This window comes from Populus alba, chromosome 18, assembly GCF_005239225.2.
Source record: "Populus alba chromosome 18, ASM523922v2, whole genome shotgun sequence".
NCBI classification, from domain to species: Eukaryota; Viridiplantae; Streptophyta; class Magnoliopsida; order Malpighiales; family Salicaceae; genus Populus; species Populus alba.
In genome coordinates, this window is record NC_133301.1 from 12,568,833 (window position 1) to 12,588,197 (window position 19,365).

Here is a 19,365-nt window from a genome sequence, read left to right on the forward strand (position 1 = left end):
ATTTCATGATTATTTTTAAATATATTGCCGGTACAGAAAGGCAAATTTAAAGAGTTGGACCTTATATTTCTTTGATAGTTTCTTTTATATCTATGTTAATGATGGAGATGATAATTGATTTATTTATTTATTTTTCAAATTAAAACCTTTTTATTTTTGCAATATTTTGATATTGTGTTTGTGTTGAATTACTTTAAATTTAAAGTTCTATTAAATCTTAATTATTTAGAAATATTTAAAATTTTAAAATTATATTTAAATAATTGACATTGTATATTTGTATTTGTATTGTATAATTTAAAATTAATTTATTTTAAAATTTAAAGTAGAATCATAAATATTGAACTAATATTATGAATTATAAATGATCCGGGACGAAACGCGAAAATATTCTGGAATGGAAATATATACACACATTACACATATACACAGTAAGAACTTCTCCTTCCCATGCACACGTCGTACACTACTAAAAAAAAAAAAAAAAAAAAAAAAAAAGGAAAAAGGAAAGAAAATAAACAACACAGACAATACAGCATGGAATTTAATAGTACCGGGAGAGAAGGGTATAGCATACTGCCATACTCATAACCCAGTTGACCCAATCGACTTGGTTAGGCCAAAGGTTATGGCCATAGCGAACCATCCTCCGATCAAAACCCTAAGGGATGACTTAATAGTCGGTGCCTTCCCCAACACAGCCCCTAACCACCCAAAAGCCATTAAAGCCACGGTGACTGCCGCAACCACCACTCCCAGCCTCAACTTGTACTGTCCGATGAAAGAAGCAGCTAGAACTGGCACTGATGCACCAAGTGCAAAGGAAAGAGCTGAAGCTGCAGATGCTTGCGTTGGGCTTGGCAAATTCGCCTTCTCTCCCTCTTCTTCCTCCGGTAGTTCTTCGCTGTCCCTTCGTAATTGCTTGTCTCTCCTTATTTGTGCCAACTCAATATCAAGTTGAGACTGCACAGACACAAACTCGCCTATAGCCATGCTAGAAGCCCCAGCTACCAAACCAGCACACCCGGTTAGAATCATGGCCTTAACATCTTGTTTCACAGCGCCGACACCCATCATCAATGACCCGATGGAAACCAAACCATCGTTGGCACCAAGGACCGCGGCACGTAGCCACTGTGATCTTTTCGAGTAGTCGAAGTCTTTGGTTTCAACCTCTGGTGTTGCTTGTTGCTCAAATTCTTGGCCAGGAAGGGGAAACCTGGCATCATCAATATTAAGGGATGTCTGGGTGGCGGCCATGGAATTGAGAACTGGACTGGAAATAATGAAGATTTGATTAGAATATAGGATGGTATATAGAAGAGAAGACTTCAGACTGTGAAGGACACACGCCTCAACAAGGGTATATATAGAATATGTTTGCTACGGTGCAAGAAAAGGGGCCAACATGTCCACCAATGAAAGAAAATGCTTTATACATCTAACAGCATTAATTATTCTAATTATCATTTACGGTCCATATTTCAGGAAAAAGTATATGTAGGGCAACAATGCTTTACCATACTAAATAATAATGTCCGCGAGAGATTGTTAAAGCTAGGAAATGGATATATTGGGGGCATTTAGAGAGTCATATTGTATATATGGTTTTAATTAGGGTTTTATGCGGCCTATACAGAGGTTAAATCTGTATGTGGACAAACAAGATTCGATTTTATCAAGCAATATTACTGTTCTGAGACTTTTCTCAGTTTTCAACGGGCACTTGTAAACATGGGGAAAAGAAAATTGATTAATGAAATGGAGGCGCATCCTCATCATCATTAATTTACAGTGATCGGGGGGGAAACAGGATGCCGATGCCCCTCCATTTCATTAATCAATATTCTTTTCCGACAGTTTGTATTTGGACAAAGTAACAAGATCAGCCTTCATTTTATCATATATTATTATTGCTCGGAGTCTTTTCTGGGTTTTCAACGGGCATTGGGTCTTATTTTTGCATAAACAAACTGTCTGGAAGGAATTTTGATGATGATAAAAGAGATGGGGGCCGGCGCATCCTGTTTTTGCCCATACAAGGCTATTTGTAGGGTGTCCATCTCTATTACGTCTCTTATTCCATTCTTGATCATAAGATTAACTACACTAAATAAATTGGGTTTCCTCTCCTCTTATATATACAATTTTAATTTTCTTATAAAAGAATCACTTCCTCTTATATATATATATATATATATATATATATATATATATATATATATATATAAGAGGAAGTGATTCTTTTATAAGAAAATTAAAATTGTTTTCTTTCCATCCATTTTCCCCATTAAATGCTTTTAGCTTCTTTTTTCTTTTAATTTTATTCTTCAATATTTTGTTAATTTTAAATTCATCATCATAAATTATTTCAGTTTGTTTTCTATAAATTTAAGCAATCTCAAACAAACATTTTAGTATTTAGCTGGTGTTTAGTTTTGCAAGCATTAATTTTTGTTATCATATCATTAAATAAAAATTAATTTTTTTAAAAAAATAAAGCTTTTAAACTCAGTGGGAGTTAAGTTGCTAAACCCAAGTTGTTTAAACAAGTTATTGTCTCAATATTCCAAAAACAAATATCATGAATTTTTTTAAAGTTAAACCACATCTTTAGCTGTCGTCTAGATAGCTTTGGACCCACCAGGTTGAATGGGTAACATAGCGACAACTTACTTTCATGCTGGTTAATTTTAAAATCAAGATAGGTAAGACGTTAGGCCGAGATATTTCTAGGTTAACTCACTGGGTCAGATTTAATAACAATGCCAAATAGTTCTCTCTCTTTTTTTCCATCTTCTATTTTTTAAATCAATATTTTTTTTTGATTTCATCATTCAATATTAAATTGAGCTTCTTAATTGAGTCCAGGACTAGAATTTAATTGGTTGTGAATTTGAAAGATTAACCCAAATTTAGAAGATTCATCCGGGTTCATTTTCTTTCTTTCTTTCTTTGAGCTTGTGTATTCTCAACTCCATCTTTCAATATTTGATTTAATTGGAGATTAAACTGTATTATTTTTTTACTTGTTTTCTATAAGATTTTTATACTAATTTTGAAAATGGCTCTGGCTCGATATTTTAAATGTATTTCATCTTGTATGCATCAAATTTTTTACTTTCTAGTGAAGCATATTTCACATTTAAATAGATTGTTGATGATCAAATGGTGAAACTGATGAGATAACATGTTTAGTTGATCTTAATGTACGTACTGGACCCGTTTATTCTAGGCTCAAAGAGGTAAAACTAAGATTTTGTTTCCACAACATTCATAGGCCATAGAAGAATTCTGCTTTTATGATTTTAGGCTCATTATGACCAGTAGAAATTTTGTATTAATTGAGCAATAAGCAACTGAATTGCTATCACGGCGAGGATCGTTTTGTGAAGTATTATGCCAAAAGGTAACCTAAAATTGCATTTACGTACATTAAACCTCAAAATATCAATCCTATATATGTTATTAAGTCTTAAATTAAGATAATTAATTTGCAACTTGATGAAGATCTTTAAGGTTAATATTTAAGTGAGTGTGTCGTTAAGTCAAAAGTTAAATTTTTCAAGCAAGGCTACTACTGTTTTGAAACCAAATCTCAAAGAATCGCCTGTTTATCACTAAATTAAAGGGCAGAAATATATTTTAAAATTAATACTGCACAAGATTCTTTGGAACACAGGATAAGTGGATAACCTCCCCGATAAAGAACTGATTTTTGAAGAAAAGATATTTTGCCTGTACTCAAGGAGTTTTGGCGAATATTGGGCAGCTAGCATATACAGTAAAAAGGAATAGGTGAACTAACACCGCTGTAAAAAAAATTCTAAGTGAAATAATCTGTAGTATTAAACCATAATAATTAATTGATATTACGTTTTATAACAGCCATTTGAATTCAATTTCAATAGTTATTTTATAAAAATCCAACAACAAAATTCGTTTGCATTTAAATCTAACAAAAAAATATTTTTATTATATTTATTATTTAGTTTGTTAATCTTATATTTCATTTAGTTAATGATTTTAAAGAGTAAAAGATTCTCTAATTTTTTAAAAATTTGGGCAATTTTTTTCTTATTCAAGAACTATACCCAATTTTAGGACTTCATCAATTAAAAAAAAGAAAAGGTTCAATTTGTCTTTATATTGATTCATCACATATTGGAGCACCAACTTTGTTATAATACTATATTAGATTTGTATATATATATCAAAATAAAAAAAAGTTCTCTAACACTAGTGATGATCTTGTTAAAAGGTTAAATGTTAAATTTGTTATTTATTCCATGTGGGATTTCTACCCAACAATTTCTTGGAAATCATGGCGGAGCCCTTCTACAATTCTCGAATAAACTATCCAATATGTGGAAACATGTTAGCTCAGTTTTACACAATTTCACATGTGTTAAATTAATTAGATATTCATGGTGTTTAGGAATATGGTCGACATTGTGTTTTATAAAAATATAAAAATTAATTTTTTATATTTCTAGATTGATTTGATACGTAGATATTAAAAATAAATTTTTAAAAAAATAATAAATAAAAAATACTTTAAATCAAAATTATTATCATATTCTTAAACATTTTAGAGCATTATTTTTTTTTAAATAATTTTTATTTAAAATTAATTGTTTTATATTTCTAGATCAATTTAGTATGGAGATGTTAAAAATAATTTTTTTAAAAAATAATAAATAATATTATTTTAATATATTTTTTAATAAAAAAAAAATTAATTGTAATTAATTATTATTATACTATCAAACACTCGCTATTATCCTCATGGACCGTAACCTACTAGAAAGAATAAAATAAAGGAATGCTGAATCGGAGAGCACATTGTCGTTGAGAGAGAGGATGAGAGATATGATGATATTACACAATCAATTAATAAATGGAAGGAGTGTGCTTGCCACACGAAGGCCACCATTCTCTCCTTATTTTATTAATGAAAAGCTGCTCTTCACCGGGGTGGGTGCGTCTCTGTCGTTCCACCTTTCAACGTTCCACTCAAGCACGGCTCTGAGCTTTCAGTCGGTGGCTTCTGCAAATAAAGTATCCATTTGAGCTTATAACAGAAGAAGTGAGAGACGACACGCTTCTCTCAAAATCATAATATATTCGAGGCTATTATTTTAAATTGAATTATTGGAGAGTTGAATAAATTAAGCATTGACTATAAGACAATGTATGATCAACAACTGTATGTTGTTTTTCGAGCAACAATGTATTTTTTTGGAAAATAATTGTGAATATTTTACACTAAATTCTCTATACTATTTATTGACATCACGTTATTACGCTGTCAATGAATTATTTACCTGTTGCGGTGGGAGGGAAGATAGCTTCTATAAGGCGATGGATCAACATCATCGTTGCCTCTGATGGCATGCGTTAGTATAGAAGAAGGGAAGACGATTGACTTGGTTTGCTGATGCATGTTTTACACCACTTGAGCAGGATATTGCCTTCGTATTAGCAAAAATTCTACAAGTCATGAACAGTTTTTCACAAACTTTATTTTTCAAATAGTTATATATTTTTTTTGTATTATCATTTACTTTTTTTAAGATAATGATATTATTAGATCAACCAAGATTATTGAACTTATTCAAATCAATAACCCTAGTTCATATATATATATATATATATATATATATATATATATATATATATATATATATTATCGTTGGTTTTTTTTATATAATAGATCAACCAAAATTAGTGAACTTATTCAAATTAATAACCTCTCTAATTTTTGTTGTTTTTAAAAAAATATTATCATTGTCAGAATATCCTTTTTATGTTAGAAACAACTATAACTCACCTCCAACACTACGCGAGCCACCTATCTAGCCTTCTGTCTAAATCCGATTGGAAATTGTGCTATTCCATGGAACACACGCCTTCAATGGTTTTCGACGGTGAGATTTCATTTTGCCAAGGGAACTAATTTATTGCTCGTCTCAAAGAGTTAAGCTTAAGCAGGTCTTCCCAATGCTTTCTGCATGGCTATTGCCTATTGGTTCATCCAGTGAAAGGAAACGTATGGGCCATTGGAATCGTGGCATGGCAAAATACATGGACATGGAAAATATATGTTTAATGTTTCACGTCACTTGGAAACCAGACCAACCGATATAACACGGGAATGCATACATTAGGAAGTGAGGATTACTATATTTCATCCATTTATCTTGTGTTTATTAACCTACTTCAGTTTATGAATTATGTAAGAGTCTTGAATCTAACAATTTCTCTTATCTATGACCTGATTATGAGTTTATGTTAACTTTCTAGGAATTGACTGAACTTTCGGAGGCTTGATCGACATGAAAGCACAGGGAATCTAAAATTGAATGAAGCTGAGCTTACTTTCGCGCAATTGACTTCCCTGAATTACTGATGTTGAAGAAACTACAATTTTAAAACCATGGATGAAACAAGTAATACAGAGACACGTCAACAGAATCACCATGTAATTGACCAAGAAAACACCCAAAGTTGATATAGAAAAACATGCCGAGGTACTGAAAAACAAATGTCAAAATCCGTCCCCTCTTGACCTTTGAACCTCTTCTCCTTCCATGGCCTGTAAAACCAAGTTTCTTTACCATTGCCTCTTGCCTTCTCTGGTTTCGGATTCTGAGATGTACAGATTGTGGGTTGATTTCACGATTAAAAGTATATTTTATATAGAAATTGAGAGGACGCTGATGGACTAGTTGACTTAGCTTGATCACTGCTACGAGGACAATGCGGGAGACGCTAGCTCAACCGCCTAGAAAGAGCATATATTGTTCTAGCCCTTGTGAGCAAAGTTAATATCAGAATAACAATCAGTTGACAGGATTTCAAACGAGTGGTCATCCGAGACAAATCAATCTGCATCATCTGCAGTAAAATCAGGTTCTGGGGGTTTCTGTAGTTTCACTAATTCCCTGGCAGTCTTGGCATTCCGATTCCGATGAACGCCACGGAGAGCATTTGCTGCAAACCTGGTTGCCAAAAAGGTAGCCCCAATACTATATGAACCTCCCCCACTCATATTGCTACGGTTACCATCTGCCTCTGCTTCATCCTCTTCTTCCTTCCGACGAAGCTCCAGACTCTTCCTCTTGGAATAACGTCGCCATGCAGCTTGAATAAAGCACGCAGCCCAAGTCCTCCACTGCTGCGAATAAAATCGGAAGGTGTGCTGAACTTGTCTGCTATGAAGGCGCCTGAACTGACTGGCTACAAATTTCAACTCTTCAGCTATGAGTGCAAAGGCCTCAACCTCTCTTAGTGCCTTCACTGTCCGAGTAGAAGAGGGAAGGTTGACACCGGATTTGGGATCCAGTGCCCAGGTCAAAAGCTCCTCTCCACAAAAATCTCCTTCCTTGAGTAAACTGTGGTTGAAGAAACCACTTCTCCCACCATCTGTAGTCACACTCTCCAGGCGACCACGTATGATAAAAAGCATTTCATCAACTGGATCTCCTTCTCGAACTATGTATGTGCTCTCTGTAAATAGACATGGTTTCAGCCGCTCGCAAATGGCATCAAGCAACCTCTCATCCATGTTATCAAATAAAGGAACCTACAAGTGCCTCGAATCAGTGAACAACAATTAACAAAAACAGATGCTAGAACCTCATATACTTAAAACATGCAACGCAACAGAGTGGGAGCAGGGAATGGACAAGAATGGAATAATTCTTTCCTGCAGACCATGAACAAAAGTTCCTACAACCCGTTACATGTTGAAGTATAAATTAACCAAAGGTTCTTAAATTATCCAATCAAATTCTCAAGGTCTGGGTTCTAAACTCACTTTAACTCTCATCTCTTAACCAACTGAATCCTAATGCACACTTCCCAAGGCTCAAAAACATCATGGTAGCAGGAGATTCTTGTTCCTTTGTTTGCAGAATGATATTTGTCCATGCAAATGGCCATAAAAGAAAGGCAAATTGTTCTTAAGGAACAATTTTCTCCAGAACACTGACTTGGTTCCCCCAAATGAACCTTTGATGGCATTTCCTTAACATATCAAGAACCATAGGAGATAGTTTTATATCTGGAAATTTATAGAAACATGCTTGAGCAAACAATACAACTTAACAGAGCCAGTTCCCATATTTTTTTATAACTTCATACTTTTACATGCAGGAAGATGTGACTAAGCATTGAAATAGATAATATTGTGTATTTTAGGAACCAAGAAAATATAAAAGGGCATTCTGTCCTGCATACACATGGCACAAAAATTTGGGAACTCTGTCAACAGAACTGAACATAGTTTTGTGCTACATATTAGTATTGAAGTTTTAAGTTGCTGATGCCTTTTGAACAGAAAACACCCAACAGTATTTATTACTTGTACTTTACAAGAATGCATGAAATTTGTTGTGGTGCACCAGTTGATATAAACCCCCAAACTGTCTCCTGCTAGCACAAAACTTAGATACAAAAACAAGGGAGCGATAAGGATTAAGTGAACTTACCCTCCTCACCAAAGCCAAACAAAGATGCCGTTTGATATCTCTCCTAAGATCCTTTGGAAGGCTCTGTACCAAATTCTCTTCATCCACCCCACGTGTTTCCAACCATTTGTACTGGTCATAGCGTCTTACCCGTTCCCTAAGTTCTTGAGGAAGTAGGCGATGGTGCATCCACTGTTCTGAGTCACGCCTTTTGACTCTCATTTCTTCTAACCGAATAGTGAGTGACTGAAGATAGGTCTGTCCCAATAGCAGAAAACAACAATTTCAGTATCATCAGTTCATATCATACTTACATATTACATATCTATTTAACAAGCAAGTGATACAGTGATTTTTTATTCTTAAGGCAGCAGAAGCAGGAATCAATAGCAGAAACCAGCAATTTCAGTATCATCAGATCATACTTCCATATTACATATCTATTTACCAAGCAGGCAATTAATTACAGTGATTTTTTAATCTTAAGGCAGCAGAAGCAGGAATCAATTAGCTGTAAATTAATTTGAATCTACTAAAAATTGGATAGGAATACATTAGCATGCAAAATTAGGACATGTTTTCCCTCATAGACTTTGGTAAACATGAGTAAGAATATGTGTATCTACCTATAAGGAAGTTCAATAACCTACCATATGATTCAGATATCTGTATATATTTTCCCAGTGCAAGTCATCAAATAGATTCTGAAATATTTAATTTATCAAATAGAATAGGAGTGGTGAGATTTAAACTCGTGACTGAGTAGCCAGCAAGGTTCTAATATCATGTCAAAGAATCATCTCAACCCAAAAGATTAAGATTTTAGGTGAAGTTTCAAGATAAAATTTATATTATAATCTAACATTTTAAAGGCATGCACTAGATTACAAAAGAAAAATAAGGAAAAAATAAATGGTAAAAAAAAGAAGAAGAAGGTATGTGTCACTCTTGAACTTATTTTATTCCTTAATTCATTTACTATATTGTATACACCATTCTTGAAATAACACCATTATGCAACTAGCTTGCTGTACTTCTACATGTCTCAGCTACACTCTTTATATAATAATAGGTAGAGCAGGAAAAGAGATCATAAATATGATGGCTTCACAATCACATACATCAAAGGAAAAAAATTTGGTTTCCTTTGTCACTCTGATGAATTCTCACAATTGTCAGTTATTTCTTTTTCCCTTGTCTAGCCTCCATGTTATGATTTTATAAATTCAATAGCTACAGCCCTAAATGAAAGAATATCCTACTAATTAAGCAGCTATATCAAAAATTAAAAATAAAATAAAATAAAAAATAAAGAATACCACAAATTGGTTCTACTTACCTGCATGTTGCCAATCAGAAGAGCAAAGAGAATGAGTCCAAAAATGGCTAGTGCTATGGAGAATATAACCTCTCCAGGATAGGTGCTGGTTTGAAGCCCTTGGCCAAGTGTACTATGATGAAATTAATGAAAAGCAGTGTTAGTGTCTACATAATAGTGATGGTCCAACACTCGCAATGAAAACTATTTGAAAGAGCAACATATATTTATGAACTAATTGCTAAATTCTTCATTATTCTTGGCACAATCATGTTTATTGCATTATTTCATTGATGGCTAAGATTTTTAGGTTTTGAGTAGTATGTGAAGAGTCCAAGATGCGGTTTGGTAAAACAGATATAATTTTTAATTCGAGCATTGGATAGAGCTGAAATTTGATAGAAGATTCTAAAGGCCCTATTTTATATTGAGTAAAATTTCATGATTATCAGAGATGAGGAATGTCTTCAAATAAGGCTAAGAAGTTATTGTGTAGGATTGTTTTTATTTACCTTGTTATATTTGAATTCTTTTTCTATTTAATTAGTATTTTACTATCTAGAAATCCTAATGTTAGATGGAGTCTATTACTTAAGTAAGTTTTAATTAGAAATCATTTTCTATAAGAGATTTTAGATCTAGAACTAATATAAATAGGGGTATCTAATTTATTTTCAGAAGATTCAAACTATTCAGATTTTTAATAAAATATCATAGATTTTCTCTACTACTCTACAATGTTGTCAAAGGTGAAAGGTGCCAAGACTATATATATTTCCAATTAAGATTTAGATCATTAGAAAATAATATAAAAATATAAAATACCATAACATTCACATAAAGTTATATTTTTCACCCTTAAAACAAAATTAAGTAATTTAAAATAGTAAGTAGCCAAATAGATTAATAAGAAAAATTAAATATCATCATCATTATTCATTAATCTTCAAAAACATCTCCATCCATGCTTTCCTCTCCTTCACTTGAATCCTCCATATCCCCCATTTCATGATTATAATCAAAATCCTTTCCCTCAAACTATTGCACTTGTTTAGGAAAACTTAAAGTATTCGTCGTACAAATGTGTTGTTCTTTGAATCCCACTGTTAAAAAAAGAATGTGTGGTTGGTGTTTCTCTTCTAAGCGTCATTCATTGTCTGTTTGTTTCCCACTTTAATGATTTTTTTATTTTTTTTTACCGTAATCTTTGTTTTTTACAAAAATAGCCCTAAGTTGTTTCGTGTAGTAAATTTAAAAAATAGACAAAGAGGTCAAAACACAAATCATTTAAAAAAAATTCCAACAAAAAAGGATGAACTTCAAGCAGGCCTTGCACCCACTCACAAGGCGGCGCCTCATTAAAATCCAACACCTAAGGCTAATGAAGGCATTAGGGCCTCGCCTAGGTGACCGCCTCTTGACAACACAAAGTGTAGCCCTAGAGCTTGAAAACCCTACCTTTTATCCACGCTATATGTCGTTGTGTCAATTGTTATCGAAGCAGGTTGGCCTCTTTGATGAACGGAGACGATATCAACCTATTTTGCAATGCAGAAGTGGAGGCAAAGCAGAAATTACATTATTGGTAACAAAGGTTTGATCGTTTGGAGCAAACCATAGCAGGTCTAGCTTGGCTAATATAAGACGCAAACAATGATTGTGAAGAGGAGAGGAACTTGTTGGGAGACTTATCTCGAGACAAGTTTAACCCCAGACCTATTTCTAAATTTGATGAGATTTCTTTCTATGATGGAAAGTTCTTTAAGAAAAGATTTATTAATTGATTGACAAAGTTGAGAGCTTACTTTTGTTTCTGCAAAATTTCTTGTTATCAAAAAGTATGGCTTGTCAATACATAAACTTTCTTGTCTAGAGAATGGTGATGTGATGTTTTAGAATATAGAACCCATACTGGTAAGCCTTTAACTTCATCATAGAAAGATTTGAGACAATCATTAATTGTGGAGCTTATACAAGATGGTTATGAAGAGATTTTATATTGGATAGATAAGCAAAGAGATTGTTATTATTTGCCTTTTGTTCAACTTTCTTATATAGCAATAAGAAAAATATGGAGATATTGTCCCTTCTAAGAAGACAGGTTCAACATCACCTTAGTGATAACAACAACATTGTGGCAAATACTTCTCCACTTGTTCATGTTTCATCTACTAATAGTGAAGAAGAAATCAAAGAAGTTCCTAAATTAGTATCATGTAGTGATTCTCAGGGTCTTGAAACACAAACAAAAGCCAAAACAAGTTGTTGGAATTGCTCAAGAGGCTGCAGCTGACATAAAAAAGGACTTAAATATAGATGTGTCGTTCAAACCAAGCTTAAATATTATGAAATTAACAAATCAGTTGATGGTCAAGACATTGTTGTAAAGGATGACCAAACACATCAACTAAAGTTACCATCATCTAGACAATTTTATGCAAGGTTGATATTTTTGGTCTTGAGAAGCTTTGCCTATATTCAAAAATTCTACATGAATATATCTTTGCTAAAATTGGATTTATGAAATTTGAAACAAGCTATCTCATGTATCAATTGGTGACAATGTTATATTTGAAATATGTATTTATTTGGGGTGGTCGAGTTCAATTTTTGGCGGTTAACTTAGGCTAAGTTTTTTAGAAGTAGAGAGGACAAATGTGGAAAGTTTCTTTGTTATTCTTAGCATAATCATATTTATTGCATTATTTCATTAATGGTTAAGATTTTTAGATTTTGAGAAGAGTCTAAAACATAGTTTGGTAAAACAAGCATAACTTTTAATATGACTGTTAAATCAAGCTAAAATTTTGACAAAAGATTCTAAAAGCCCTATTTCATATTAGATAAATTTCATGATGATCAGAAACCAGGAAGAAATAAAGCTCGGAAGTTACTGTGCGAGATTGTCTTTATTTACCTTGTTGTATTTGTATTCTTTTTTCTATTTAAATTAAAACTTTTAATTTAGTTAGTATTTTACTATTTAGGAATCCTAATGCTAGATGGATTCTATTATTTAGGTAAGTTTTAATTATGAATCATTTCCTATAAAGGATTTTTGGCTGAAACTAATATAAATAGACATGTCTAGTTTATTTGAGAAGATTCAAACTACCCAAACTTTTAATAAAATTTCAGAGATTTTTTCTATTCTTCTACAGTTTTTAGGGCAGTAGCCTTAAAACTTGAGAACTCTACCTTATTCACGTTGCATCAGACCCCTACAGCAAGGAGCAAGGTACTGTTTCAATGCACATAGGACAAAATTGTGGGCATGTTGAGCATGTAAGGAGTTTTGTTTTGCATAAAGAAGGAAAACCATATTTTGTTTGAATTTTTTAATTTTAATTATTATTCAAGGAAACATCCAAAATATGGTTATCAACTGGGTGATAAAGAGATCTGAAAGTGTAATTCCCATGATCCAGCATGGACTGTGCACGATTTGAACTCATTAAACAATATGATTCTGGATACAATCTAGTTTCATTTAAGTTGACAATCAAGAATCAGAGTGGGATCTTGGATAAGAGGTTTTTAGCATTTCTACGTCAAGATTTTGGCTTACAAAAAAAAAAAACAAATAAATAAAATAAAAGCTCGACAGAGAAGCACAACAGGAAAATCAAGCTAACACAAACAACCAAATGAAAGAACTAAATTCTAGTTCAAAAACTTATTTCAACCCTATTTAAGGCTAACATGAACAAGCAACAACCTTGTGTTCCATAGAATGGTTAGTGAGTGATGAAGGATGAGGCAAGATAGTGCATATATTGAGGTGCGTGCCTAACTAATTTACTTTATGAAACAGGATTTAGGAAGTTGTTAATTCAAATGAGTGGGTGAGATTTGATAGAGTAAAGACCAGAAATAGCATTGAGTAGAATGAAAGGCCAGATCTGGTAAAGAACACATATAGCATGAAGCAGTAAAGAGCAAGGAAGAATATAAGCTTGAAAATTCAACAACCCTGCTTCGAAAACGCAAACCAATATGACTTTACAATCACTCAATTTCGTAGTCAGGATCCATTGGTAAATGAACCAATAAGCAGACAATGACATGATAACATCCCCCTAAAAGATATTCCATGTTCAAAAGTCCTCCAAAACCCAGATACCAACATAACAACCTAAAAAACATGAGCTGGTATTATTTTACGACACACCCACTTGTGCCAAACAAAAAATACTTGCTGCTACGTGTATATTAATGGAACAAGGCAAAGGGATTATAATGGATTTACAAAGGGATGCGGGAAAGTGATATTTGCAAAAAGACATCTATAGAGCTATATAAACTCAGAAAAGCTCGGCCATACCCATCCCAGACAAAATGTCAGAGTAGTGATCAATTAATTAATTTTACATTTTGTGAAGTACGTTCTTTCATTTTATCATAAATTTCCAAATGCATAATGACCCTACACTCACAAAACTTTTCCTGAGTACATTTCCAAATTTGATTAATTCACACACTGTCCTCTAGGACAACTTTCTATTGATTCCAGGATTTTGCTCCTTATTTAGTGTTTGACTCTTTGGAATTGGGGTTTTGGGCTGAGTATACAGGCACACAAACAATAAATTATGTTGTAGCCATTTAATACATGAAAATTTGAGTTAAAGAATTTCCTTCTTGTGAAGTTTAAGAAACCTAGTTTCTTAAGGAGTCAAAGATCTCCTTATGGATTTCAAGTCCCAGCCTACTTAAATATAGGAAGCCTAATAGAATATAGGTTTTCTATAACTCTCACTAATTCCCTGTTCTTAGAAGTCTTCCTTAAATCATATGCTATAAAAAATGTCATGCCATACTGAAGTTCCACATAAATGGAAAACATATACACAGTATGCTGATACAGAAGAATTAAGTTACCTCAAATTCTGAAGCCCCCACCATAAACAGTAACAGTACTTGGAAACGAACTTCTTAGATGAAACAATGCCAGAAGACAAAGCATTTGAGTAGATTCCATAATCAAATTGGTTGCTATCATCTGCTGAACAATTTGAATTAAGAATGGAGCTGTCCCAGTCACTATAATCTTCCATACCCTGATTGCCACAGTACAAGAAATCTTTTTTGCATTTTACAGCAGCAGTACAATTCTTCTGCCAGCATGCATCATTTCGTTCTACTGCTAACAAGTACCAGAATGAACCAACTATCTGGAAAAAAAAAACTCAAAAAATAGAAACAAGTGACAATCTTTGCATCAATATTTTGAAGGATTAGTGTTTGACTGCAATTATGAAAACATAAGAAATCAGATTTATTTTTTATATGATTGCATATCATAAACAAACAAAGAATTCTTATTCAGATTATAACTTCTAAGATTGGAATTGAATGAACAAACAATCAAGACAGTATGAGATATTATTCTATCCAATAGCATGAGAAGGATAATATTTTTTCCAGGTCCAACTACTAAAAAAAAAGGTCTAAGACGAGAACGATGGCATTCTGATGCTAAAAGAGAAATAAGGATTATGCTGGTTAATGTGAAGCTTCTAAGTGATGCATACTTATACCTATACTCATGCTACAGAACAACAATGCCAATATAACAACATACATGCTAAAACTGAGAGTTCCAATGAACAGAAAATAGAAACTGCCAAACGAGAAGGCTATTGAACCAAACAGAACTTACATGACTAGCAAGCATGTACAATAGCAAATAATATGCAGCTCCAGCCCAGGCTGTTTCAGCAAAGACACCTGCTGTCCTTTTTAGTTCTGAAGTTAAGGGAAAGATTCGAAAGAATCTAGGAATATATTGAAGCAGGATGATGTAAAGCAAGGCCTGTTTTGTAGCCAAGACATCTGAACCTTTTGACCTCAGAAGAAACCTCCAAACCACAATCTGCACACAAGGAAAAATAATCAAAAAGACTAAGAGCTGTTTGCATGCTGCAAAGTACTTGTTAGCTTGCAACTACGATATGATGAATTCAGCAGACTAAAATTGCAATCCTCTTCCGTTATTAGTTACAATAGTTCTCAAAGTAACAACACAAAAGCATTCTTATAAAAATGAACACCAAAGGAACACCATAATTTATAAAGTCCTTGTGATATGGGGAAATTTCCTTCATGTTCTTGGCATAATAATGTCTATTGAAATATTTCATTGCTGGTTAAGATTTTTAGGTTTTGAGAAATTTAAGAAGTCCAAAACAGTTTTGTAAATCAAGCATAACTATTAATCCAACTGTTGGATCGAGCTGTAAGGATCGAGCTATAATTTTGACAGAAGATTCAGAAGATCATGTTTCCAATTAGGTTAAAATTTCATGATGATCGGAGATTGGGAAGACCTTCAAATAAGGCTCGAAAGTCATTGTGCGAGATTATCTTTATTTACCTTGTTGTATTCAGATTCTTTTTTCTATTTAGATTAGGACTTTTGATTTAATTAGTATTTTGCTATTTAGAAAACAATATCTACTTCTCTGTAATTCACATTTCCAGTGGTACAGTATACAGAAGTGTATAGTGTGTATAGTGTATAAGAAAAAGATATGATCCCAAAAATCTATAGTGAAAATAGTCAACCATCATAAAGCATGTATAATAACCGAACGAGAAAAAGGAATTGATAAAATTTCAGTAATGCAATCGATGTAGCTGTCATGGAAATGAAGAAAACAGCATCTTGCTCAGGTATAATATACAAACAGCGCGGGGGGGGGGGGTAAAAAGGGAACAAAAAAGGCAAAGAATGAATTAAGGCCCAAAAGGATCAGAACAGGAGGGAGATATAAGTTTTTTTTGCACAAGCAAATCAACATACTGAGGGTGCCACAGTTTCTATACCTGTGGTAGGGGAAGGACAGAAAGCAAATCAATGATGAAATATCTCTGCATGTACCGCTTGGCTATTTGTGTGGGATCTATAACAAGTTCACCTCGCCCAAACACCCGAGAAGACGGTGCAATGTAAGCTGTTCGGAACTGGAGAGCCATGCGTATAAGATAGAAAGCATCAACAATTGTTCGAAAAGTTGTTGCTATAGTTGCTAATTTGCGATCTATTCCAAGACAGGTCTCTGAATCACTAAAAACTGGAAGATAAAAAAATAGAGGGTCCACAGAAACCGCCAGAATACATGATATGAGAAACAGTTTATTGCAGAACTGGAGGAATTTATCTTGAGGATCAAAAATCTTCTTTTCTGACACTTTAAGATCTTCTGGAAACACTCCCCGTGGGACCCCGAATCTAAGTGACCGACCAATAGACTTGAGTCCCTCAGACCCTTTTCTGATTCCTCTCTTGAAAGATCTTGATGGTGTATCTGCTCCTTGACCAGTACGTCTAAATCCTTCAATACCAAACCCACAATTTCTCGCTACCGCACTGGAAGGCGATGATAGCCTAGAATCCAAGTCATCCAATCTAAGATTCAGAAAAACAACAAAACTGAAAAAGTCAGATGCTCAAGGAAAAATAATTCATACTACAGAACCCCTAGAAGCGGGAAAAAGTAAGGTTCTCAAAATGGTAAGAAGGACGTCCTAACATAATTAGAAAAATAAGCCTTTAAAATCTATTGAAGGAACCTCCAACTGGGTGAATAATGCAGTCAAACATTGGATTCAAAACTTTAATAATTTAAGTATAGATTTGAACATCCCATATACTAGAACTTTAATAAATCAAATGTTAGATTCTAAACATCTCATATACTATCCACATAACCAGTCAATATTGGAAAATGATTACATAAACTGAGAGAACAGGTACATAAAGCTACATCAGTGCATCACATAACCATACAATGGGTAGATGATAATTATGTAAAGCAAATTGTTTTGGCTGGGTATGACAACAGAATTGTTCATAAGCACCTTTATTACATACTAAGATTTCAAAATGGGAAAATATCACTCTCACAGCAGCTTCCACGTAGCAGAACTTGTTTTCTAGGATACTTTACCAGCATAAACTATAGAATAGTACTAGACTAGCAGATACTGATATTGGCCTCATTTTCTGATTGTATATAAAATCATAAGATCCTAAGTTGCGTATTATTAACTTATTTCAATATCCTAAATTCCTCCCACAAGCCAAGAGTAGTACAAACACCATTGAAGCAAACATAAAACATTAACCACAAAAAGAATACATATATTGCAATTCAACTAAAAAAAATGTTACAGCAGATTTTATATGACAAACTTTACAGTTGCATAGATAACACCAGCCCTCTAAATTGATTCTAATTCTACAGAAAGAGATGTCTTCAACCATATATTGTGTTATCAACAAAACCATAAGCACGAAAATTAGGTTTAACTGATCAAGAGAAGAAGCTGAATGCTCAACCTTGGATAAGGGCGGCAGCAACATATGCAAATAGTTACATCTACCCCACCACAATTTTGAAACTCGTGATCATGTTTAAAATTTCAAGAACCTATTCCTACCACAACCATTTATTCGCATAGGCGTCTTTTCATATGCTTATGAGGAGGCTTCTTCTTCTTCTGTTTTTTCTTTTTTTTTTCATTTCAAACCTCACTAATGACTTATTGATTATCTTTCTTCTTAACTTAAATTTTTTTGTGAATCAGGGAAAAAAAACTGTGTCTTCAATGCTTAAAAATAAAACAAAATATTCCAACAAACACAATGACCTCTAACAAGAATTTCATTAAAACTTTACCTGACAAACTTGTCTCTTTGACCACCACCTAGATATTGCGATTTCGAACCACAATCAAACATCATTCCCAACTTCTTAAGACAAAAACATCACCTGCAAAGCTCCCAGAAGAAGAGTAATGATAATTTATTAAAAAGCATTCCAATTTGCAACAAACATCAAAATTACACTACCTTGATTAAAAACTCAACAACTAAAAAAATACTAGCAGTAACTTTAGATGTATTAGATCTCCAATAACAGCACTGATTTTAATTATCTACCGTTGACCACTAAATTCATGAATTACAAGAAAGATTCCTAAGATGAGAGAGAGAGAGAGAGAAGTAACAATCAAAAAGCAAGAAGAATACAGATTTAAAAAAACAAAAGCCTCGAATTTCGAAAATGGAAACTAAATCAAAGTATAATGGTAGCAGGCATGCAACAGAATTCCACGGAGAATCTACTAATACAGGGGTAAAAAAAGTTAACCACGAAATCAAATTAGAACCGTAAAGCACTGATTTTTAAACTACAAAATTCGATCGATCGATTTGGCGCTAAACGAGAATTCGGAAATAAGGAAATTGCAAGAGAGAGGGAGAGAGGAAGAAAGTAACTTACAGTGAAATGAAAGTTTGGGGTTTAGGTGATTAAGGAGGAAGATGAAGTAGAAATGATGTTAGACAGAGAGAGACCGAGAGACTTGAGTTTTTACAGGGAGGGAGAGGGAGAGTTGCAATTAGGCGCGATTATTTAGAGAGGAAGAGAGGAAATCGGAGATATTTTTTTTTTTACCGGAAATTGACCCAAGCAAGAAGAGTACAAACTGAAAGAAAGAAGGCAAAGGACTGAAAGGAGTCAATAATGTCTCGCACTTTTTCAGTTACTGAATTGCCCCTCTCTT

The 19,365-nt window shown here is 33.5% G+C and overlaps 2 protein-coding genes across 2 annotated transcripts; both read right to left on the bottom strand.

Annotated features, from left to right (window-relative positions):
- Positions 1–498: 498 nt before the first annotated feature.
- On the bottom strand, positions 499–1,515 carry LOC118034370 (vacuolar iron transporter homolog 2). The gene has a single exon (XM_035039641.2). The coding sequence runs from the start codon at positions 1,258–1,260 to the stop codon at positions 586–588; it is 675 nt and encodes a 224-aa protein (XP_034895532.1). The 5' UTR covers positions 1,261–1,515; the 3' UTR covers positions 499–585.
- A 4,866-nt stretch (positions 1,516–6,381) lies between these two features.
- LOC118034369 (probable cyclic nucleotide-gated ion channel 5) lies at positions 6,382–19,365 on the bottom strand. The gene is made up of 8 exons (XM_035039640.2): positions 19,083–19,365; positions 18,477–18,569; positions 16,621–17,203; positions 15,455–15,667; positions 14,674–14,966; positions 9,814–9,925; positions 8,496–8,732; positions 6,382–7,588 (listed from the first exon to the last, which is right to left on the bottom strand). Exons 2-8 carry the CDS (start codon positions 18,539–18,541, stop codon positions 6,887–6,889), a joined length of 2,205 nt encoding a protein of 734 aa, XP_034895531.1. The 5' UTR covers positions 18,542–18,569; positions 19,083–19,365; the 3' UTR covers positions 6,382–6,886.